Source organism: Miniopterus natalensis, chromosome 1, assembly GCF_054644295.1.
Source record: "Miniopterus natalensis isolate mMinNat1 chromosome 1, mMinNat1.hap1, whole genome shotgun sequence".
NCBI lineage: Eukaryota > Metazoa > Chordata > Mammalia > Chiroptera > Miniopteridae > Miniopterus > Miniopterus natalensis.
This window is the reverse complement of record NC_142081.1, coordinates 29,805,941-29,814,973: the sequence shown is the minus strand read 5'-3', so window position 1 is coordinate 29,814,973 and position 9,033 is coordinate 29,805,941. Positions and strand designations below refer to the sequence as shown.

The following is a 9,033-nucleotide window of genomic DNA, read 5'->3' as shown; positions in this document are numbered from 1 at the left end:
TTTTGTTTGCCATTTACACAGTAATCAAACTTCATCACAAAAACTTAGTGGTCAAGGAGAGTACCCTTGGGTTCTCTGGCAAAGAGTGTGGTCGGTGACATGACCCGTTGTTAGGTAACCTGGCAAGAAAGACCCCATTGTAACGCATCCGAGCAAAGGGACCAAAGCGTTTGCCGTAACGAATGGAAAATTCTGTTCTGAACTGGGACTCAGTAGAGCTGGCAGCAAACCTGCACAGCACAGCCGCCGAGGAGACAGAGCGCGCGAGACTTGCTGTGCCGAGAGCAGGAAATGCAACGCAGACTTGAAACCCACAAAACGAAATCCCTTTTCAGCAGCGCCCCCCAAAGTCAGCCACTGTTTTCCCTACGAGAAGCTCAGGTCCCCCGAGCGGGCTGGCCGCAGCCCAGCTCCTTTCTCCTTCCTCCGCAGCTGCAGACAGACGAGCACGTGAGCGCGGCGGCGCGGCCCAGCTGTGCCTCAGCTGACCGACTCTTGATTGGCTGAGACCAACGAGGGCTGGGGTGGGGCCTGGCCTCCTACGTCGCTCGCCATTGGCTCTCAGGGAACCCGCCTCCCCCTCAGGTGAGGGTTTGCGGGAGCGCGCGCTGGGCTCCCCGGGCGGGCGCGTCCCCGCCACTCTCCTTCCCGCCACCCCCCCGCGCGCGCCTCCGCCCTTGCCCGCCCCCTGCCGCTGCCTCAGCGCCACAGTGCACAGAGACGCCTCGTCCGAGGGGACGCGAGGATCGCCCTCTTCGCTGCTAGAGCCAGCCGTCCGCCGGCCCTTGACAAGCAGGCGGAGGGGAGGCTCTTTCGAGCCCGTCCTGGAGTCCTGCGATTGCCGCCTGCTCATCCTGCCTCTGATCTCGCGGGGGGTTTCGCACCTCTGGACGTGCCTCTCCTTCTCTCCCCGTGCGTGGAGGGAACGAGCTTAGGCCGAAGCGAGCCTGGGGGGGCGCTGGCCGTGAAGGCATCGCGGCGACCGACTCGCCATGGAGGGCGCCGGCGGCGCGAACGACAAGAAAAAGTAAGCCCGGGCCCTCCCCCCACCGCGTTCTCCGCCGGCGCCCCCGCCCGCCCGCCGCCCCGGGCTCGCGGGCCGGCTCGGCGTTCTGGGGGCCGCCTTTTTGTTTCTGCCTCTCCTCTCCTCCCCTCCCCTCTCTCCCAACCTCGCGGGCCGGGCTCCCCCTCTGTCCACGTCGCCATCTTGGTGTGGGGGGTGGGAGATGGATCGAAAGTGCTTTCAGGGGCCGGGGGCTGGGCTCAGCTCGCCCTCCCTTCCCGGCCGCCGGGGCTTCGCACCGCCCTCCTTCCCCCGCCTCAAAAAGCCAGCTTGCCCTGTACCCCGATTCGGGTGGACTTCCCCTACCCTGAAACCCCGGCAGAGAAATAAGCCGCAGCTCGGTCGCCGCCGTTTGTACCCGAGCTTCCGCTGCTTCCCGCCCCCATCCTCTCGGTTTCCATTGAAAACTCGGCCCCGGGGCGGCCCCTGCTCGCAGGTCCGGCTTCCCAGCGGGCTCGCGGCCCGGGGCTCCTGACCGACGCGCTCGCGTGGTCGGGTGTGATCTGCGCTGGGGTGTCCAGCCGCGGCGGGTGCCTCTGCCTTTGTGCCATTAGGGATTTGCTGCGATGGCCTGAAGATGCTAACTTTCTTAGTTTGCACGTGCAGGTTTTGTTTTGTTTTAATCACCTTGAAGAAGTTGCCTAGACTGGGAGTCGGAGTAACGGGAATTTAGAGAAATAGCAACATTTTAAAGAGAACATAAGAATCGAATAGGTGTGATTTCTTCCACCTGTCAGGATAGCCCAGACGTTACGAATGAATATGTGCCTCGTTAATTCTTGGAAGTATTTTAGTGAAAATGCAGCGGCTGCCTCTATTTAGGCAAACATTTTTAATGAGATTGAAAAAACGTATGTGATCAGAGCAAATGAAATATGTAACTAAAATTTTTAGAACTGCCCCATTTTCCTGAAATTGAAGTATACTAAAGGAAAACCTTCAAAATATGTATATCCGAAGTAAGTAATCATTCTGTTAGAACTTAATGTAAGTTTTTAAAACACCTTGAAGTTTTGAGTCTAGGTGGTATATTACAGGATTAAGAATTGTTAGTTGAACTGATGGCATTAAGAGGGATTCCCCCCCCCGCCCCACACACAGAGTTTGGATCCACTTTGCTATTTTAGCCTTTGAGGAAATCATTTTAAGGAGTTAAAGATTTATAGTAAGAGTTATTGTTAGTAGATTGATTGGCTTTACTGTTAAGTCCTTTCTCTCTTCAAGGAGAGATTAATTTCCCTAATCAGTATCAGCAGAAGATAAATTTGTTTATGTTCTTGCTATTTTGTAGGTCCTTATTCAATAGAAAGATAAATTCTCAGTTTGTAAACACCAGAGAAAGCAATTATAAAATTCAAAAAGTGACTAAACAGGTCTAGACTTAATTCCAAGAGTTGCCAGGAATAAATTACAATTAATTTTGCAGAAGTGATTACAGTGATTTTGATGAAATGAAGCGGCTGTTATATTGTAAACCTAAGGCAGATTACCTTTGTGTAGTGCCAATTTTCTGTCTGTTTTCTATGCTGAATCATACTTAATACTGTGCATCAAGTTATGCTCCAATCACTTCCTTTTCAGAGGCAATATTGTACTTATCCTTTTCAGTTCATCAGTTGAGAATTAGCTACTATGCATCACCCCAATTCTAAATTAGTTCTTAGAGTTTCCTCAGTCCTCTGTTATTTCAAAGTTTTTCTCATTTGAAAATTTAGCAAATCTGGATAAGATTGAATCATATTTCTTAATATAGAGGTCCTTAAAATTGAAAAACTAAGTTAAACACCTTATCAGTGGTGGCTACTCAACAATTTTAGATGCTGTTTGTTAAAGATACCTCATTTTTGTCCTTTTCTAACTAATAATTTTAAAATATTTTTGAAAAGATAACAGAGATTGAGGAGTAGGGGTTTTTCTTCTTAGACTTTTTCCGTTTTAAATGAGCCTCCAGTAACTGGGTGAGGGAGGGAAACATGTCTTTTTAAAAGAAGGTCTAGGAAACTCAGAGCTGAAGGATTGGAAGAAATCAGAACAGAGGATGGGTATGGTTATAATAGATTTAACATAGAGCCTTTGATGTTGCTTCCTTAGGGGTAGGGGCTGGCTCTATTTAATAGCACATTGATATAGATTTTTGGATTTCAAAGGAGTGTCAAAAGGTCCATCGTTCGGTTTCAGGTTTCAGAGCAGCCTACTACAAAGTTTTCCAAAAACAGTTACTGGATCATTGAAGTAAAAATCCCTGAGAATGAACATTCCTTAACTTCCTCTTTAACTTAGGTCATTAAAAATCAAGCAGCTCTATAGTTTAATAACTTTTTTCTTGTTAACAATTTTACTTTGATTTTTCCACTTGTTTGAAGACATGGTGGTTAAGAGCATAGGATCTTGAGCCAAACACCCCTGAGTTAGAGTCCAGCCTTTTCACAGTTAGCTTTGTGAGCTTGGGCAAATTACCTAATGCTTCTGAGCCTGTGTCCTCCTTTTGAAATGATGATAATAACAGCAGCCAAATTAGCAGTTATTGTGGATATTAAATGAGATAATGCCCATTGCCTGGTTTAGGAGTCTTGGTAACACTGAGTACTTGAAAATAAGCGTTTAAACTAGAACCTGTTAAAGTTCTACTTTTTAACCTTCCACATACTTAAAAAAACACTTTTTGCAGGTCCTTCCATATATTTGTTTTAGTTCATCTTCTCATCACCTTGTACATCTTTTCTATGCCTCCTAAAAATGAAAAGACAAACATTGGATCCAGAGCTTTAAAGGGGTTCTTTCTGGTTAAAACAGTACATTTCTGGATTATGCTGGCATCTAGCATCAGTTATTTTTTTTGAGCATCTGATCTACCATGTACTCTAGTTCCCCTTCACAATTTCTTACCTGTCGTTTCCTCCCCAAATAGGTTACTTTTAATTTACTCTGGACTTTAGAGATTAGAGTCATAAACATATTCTAGTCACACAGATCTTTTCAGCAAGGTTTTATGCAAGGCACTGCAGTCTTAGGACTGGCAGTAACTTAGAACACTTTTGTCTTGATGCCACAATTTAAACAATTTTATAAATATTAATCTTTACTAAACATGAGTTGATAAAGTATTTCCAGTAAAGCATATGAACCTACATGGTAGAAAAACTGGCCTTTGCTTATGAATTTCTGCAGGGTCAAGACAATTGGCTTCCATCTCAAGGCAAAACTTCAAGCATTTATTGTTAGTCTAATTTTTGTGGCTTGATTTGTATGAAATCTATATTGGTGCACTTTTCCATATGTATATGTTTACTGCTGTTTGTTGTTTTAGACTGATAAAGTGTGGCAGGTCATCGCTGTGTTCTACCGTAAAGCATTTTGTGCAATTTGGAGAATGCCCAGTCTTCCAATCTTTCTACTTGTTGACTTCCATTGTCTTTGTAGCTCTGTTGGTGTTTATGGTTAAGATTTTTATGGTTACATCTTGTAGTTGTAGCTTAAAATAGTGTGTAAGAAGCATAGGGGGATTATTCTCTTGACTTTTTTTTTTTTTTGAAGAGCTTGTAAGAATTGATTGTGTTTGGTGGTGAAACTAAAAACTTATGCATAGATGTTAAAGAGTTGGGTTAGATTACTGTGCTTGTTCATAGATGTGTCTTAAAATATAATTTTTAAAAATGTAGATACTTTAAAAAGATTAAAATAGTATCTAAGATTGTTGACCTGTTTCTCAACTAAAGAAATAATCTAATTTAAATGTGTTGTTGGATTTGTTTTCTATTAAGAAGTTGATCTTAATTCATAAAAAGAACATTTTCTTTTTTGTTTGTTTCTTTTATTTTTTTAAAAATGTTGGAACTAGTTACCCAGTTCATGGATTTTACCCAGCCTTCTGCTGCTTGTATAAGTGTTGTGTATATTCTCTGCTTAATTAGAGGGTTAGAAAAGGAATTTGAAACTACAATAAGCCAATCTTCTTGTTGCTCAGTATTTTTGGTACAAGTATGATGAGAATTTTTAAGTTAAATACAGATCTTGGAATTTTAAAAATAATTGTATCCTTCTGTGTCTCCTGGAGCATGAAGAATTAACCATTTTTGTATGTGCATTGAGTTTTATATTAAAATTTTTGTTTTCTGCAGTAAAGATAAATCTATGTCTATTTGCCAGCCATCACCCTTTTTAGAAAAATAAAATATGTAAAATCTAAATTTAATTGTGGTTTTTTAAAAAAAAACCTTAAAATTTCCCATCTTAATCATTTCTTAGTGTACAGTTCAACAGTCTTAAGTATATTCACATTTAAGTGTAACCAGTCTCTAGAATAACTCTTTCATCTTGTAAAACTGAAATTCTGTAACCATGAAACAACTACTCTCTACTTCCCCTTCCTCCTTGTCCCTGGCAACCATCATTCTGCTTTCTTTCCTCTGAATTTTACTACCACATACTGCATATAACTGGAATCATACAGTTGACTGGTTTATTTCACTTAGCGTAATGTCCTTAAGGTTAATTTATGTTGTAGCAAGTGTGAGAATTTCCTTCCTTTTTAAGACTGAATAATATTCAGTTGTATACCACATTTTGTTTATCCATTCATCTTTCCATGAACGCTTAGGTTGTTTCCACCTTTTGGCTATTGTGAATAGTGCTGCTATGGACATGAGTTTATAAACATCTCTTCAAGATCTTGATTTCAGTTCTGGATATATTCCCCAAAGTGGGATTGCTGGATCATGTGGTAACTTAATTTTTGAAGGAACCACCATACTGCTTTCCTTAGCGGCTGCACCTTTTACTTTTCTACCAACAGTGCACAAGAGTTCCTATTTGTCCACTTCCTCCTCAATACTTGTTAGGCTCATTCAAGCCTTTGGGACAGTCTGACAAAGGCTGATGTAGTCCTTTGGTCCAAACTATCAGTGAACTTATAATAGTGGTAGAATAGTTAGTGCTGCTTTTTCTCTACGTTGATACTTTTTCCCATGAGTGTCTGGTCTTTGCAAATTATGTGAAGGTTTTGTTTTTTATTTTTGTATATACATGTTATTCTAAAATAATCATTTGCCATATTGATAATAGTAAACCAAGAAATATATTCTCAAGGGTGTTTACTTGGCTACCAAAGGATGGGAAATTAAGAAAGCCCACTTTTTCATGCTGTTTTGGTATCAATTCATTAAATGTCTTTTAACCTGTTGGCAGAAAAGAGTTGGAAATTGCTTGCCTTTGCAGGGAACGTAGCTAGAATGTTTAAATGGGTTACATGTCAAACCAGTAGTCAAAGCATTCACTGTGAATGGAGAAAGGGGTATTTCTCGGATAATGTGAATAACTTTATTTCATTGGTTCAAAAAATTTTTTTCAACCCTTGATCACCACTCTAGCACCTAACCACTCTAACCTATAACAAATTATTGTGCATTCATTTATCCTGTGCTTTGTCAAGCAGAGCATTGAATTGTTGATGGCTCAGGCCACAGCTGAATATTCAGTTTTGAGTGCTATTTGATTCAGCCATAGTGTGAATGTTTTATTTTTTAGTACAATGTGGTTTCAAGTTAGAGGTTCTTGTAAAATACTAACTTTAGGATTTAGGTTTTGTTACTTTTTTCTTTTCTTTTTTAATTCTCATCTGAGGATATTTTTTCCATTGCTTTTCAGAGAGAGTAGAAGGGGGTGGGAGGAGAGAAAGAGAAACGTCGATGTGCGAGAGACACACTGATTGGTTGCCTCCCCCATATGCCCCAAATGGGGCTGTGGGTTCAACCGGCAACTGAGGTATGAGGTACCTGCCCTTGACCGGAATTGAACCCAGGACCCTTCAGTCTGAGGGCCGATGTTCTAACCACTGAGCAAAACCAGCTAGGGCAAGTTTTGTTACTTTAAACCATCACAGGAGCATCTTCTATTGTTGTGTTTACTAATTTGCCAGTCTGCTTTAAGAGTTTTCTCGTACACACAAAAAACACTCTCATAAGACAGTCTCTATATTTTTGGCAACTTTAAATGTTAGAAGGTTTTTTATTCCAGTATTTCTCAACCCTGACTAATGTTTAGATCTCTTTCAGAGCAAAGTAATCTCTGTAATCTTTTAAGATGTGCCCAGTGACCTTAATCTGAATAAAAAATGTAACCTTGTTCACTTGGTACCAATCTGATCATATATAAATGCAACCTTAAACACAGAAGGTTTATAGCAAGAATATAGACCTATATAGGGATCATTTAGATGATCCAGAATATGCTTTTTCTTTTTATATGGCTAACAAAATGAAAATATAGTTTTAAAATTCTCATAGAGTTTACCTTCAACACTGCTTTAACAAAGCCCTGTTGAGCAAAGCCCTGCCATGTTGTAACTCCCATTTATTAATTGCTGGAGTTGCATTAATCACCAAATCTGTCTTTTCCATATGACATCCTTTTAAAATATCTGAAGGTAGTTATCATGTCTCTTCCTTCTGTTCCTAAGTAAAAACATCCCCAAACTTTCTTTAATCTTTAAATTTAAAAATTATATATTGAACATCTGATTTGTGGAAAGGCATGGGCTATATTAAATATGGGGACTTCAGTCTCAGGTGGAATCTGAGACACTGCCACTTACTAATAGTGTTACATATCTCCTTTTTATAGACAAGAAAACAATCAGAGGGTTTTTTGGGAACATTTATTTGGTAGCATTGGATAGGATGAATTACTATAGGTAGAGAACCGAGACATTTGCCTCAGGGAGCTTCTCCTTTGTCATTGTTTCCAGAATCCTCACCATGGTCAGGGTTTTAAACTAAATAGGAAAAATCTTCAGGGTATGATTTCTATGTGTATACCTTTATTCTGATATATATGCTTTTTGGTTATATGAGTACTTGATTATTATAATTCATGTATCTTCTGTTATATTTAGGTAATTAAGTACACATTCTTCTCAATAGACACATACAAATGCCCACAAAGTTTAGTGTCACTGACCTCTTAAGTTCCAGCCTCACTTCTGTTACTAGAGGAAGGCATATAATAAGGGAAATGGAAAGAAAAGCATTTATCAGCTCAGAGAGGGAGGTAATGGAAAGGGAGGAGAATGACAGAGTAGGTGATAAGATTTTGGGAAAGCCATTAACACAGCTGTTATTCGGGGACAGTAATTCTCAACCCTTTGATTTTTTTTTTTTTATGGCATAAAAACATTAAAAGGTTAAATGTTTTTATTGCATAAAAACATTAAAAGGTTGAAACATAAAACCATTAAAACATTTAATGTCATAAAGACATTAAAAGGTTATTTTTAAAAAAATTATTTCAAGGAATTGAGATAACCGGTCCAGTTACCACATTTTTCATTTGGTCATCTTTGAAGTCTAATCATGATATTATATTTTTGAGACCAAGTTATTGGGTTTGATTAAGCACACACTTTATTACTGGCCTGTCCTTGAATTGTGCCTTTAGCTTCTTTTTTTTAAATCTTCACCTGAGGACATATTTTCCATTGCTTTTTGGAGAGTAGAAAGGAGAGAGTGGAAGGGAGAGAGCCAGAGAGAGAGAAACATTGATGTGAGAGAGATAAATTGATTGGTTGCCTCCTGCATGTGCCCCGACTGGGGCTGGGGATCGAGCCTGCACCCTAGGTACGTGCCCTTGGTCAGAAATGAACCCGGGACCCTTCAATCCGAGGGCTGATGCTCCAACCCCTGAGCCAAACCAGCTAGGGCGTACCTCTAGCTGCTTATTCCCAACAATTGTACCTTAACTTGTTAAATCTGCTATAGGCCCTGCTAATGGTTCTCAAACTTGCGCTGCTTAAAAATCACCTGGGTGTTTAGAGTCCCACCTCCAGAGATTCTGATTTGATAATTTTCAGATGAGACTCAGGAATCTGTACATTTTACAAGCACTCATAGATGAAACATCAAACTTGAACAGATAAGAGTGCTCATCAGAATCATCTGTGAAACTTCCTTTGAACAGATATGCCAGACCTACAATTT

The 9,033-nt window shown here is 40.6% G+C and overlaps 1 protein-coding gene across 1 annotated transcript in view; it reads left to right on the top strand.

Moving 5' to 3' along the window:
* Window positions 1-718: 718 nt before the first annotated feature.
* Window positions 719-9,033, top strand: part of HIF1A (hypoxia inducible factor 1 subunit alpha) — a 40,493-nt gene continuing 32,178 nt past the window's right edge. The window contains exon 1 of the mRNA XM_087820007.1: window positions 719-1,027. Coding sequence (XP_087676133.1) covers window positions 993-1,027 — 35 coding nt within the window. The 5' untranslated portion in view covers window positions 719-992. The remainder of the gene's footprint in view (window positions 1,028-9,033) is intronic.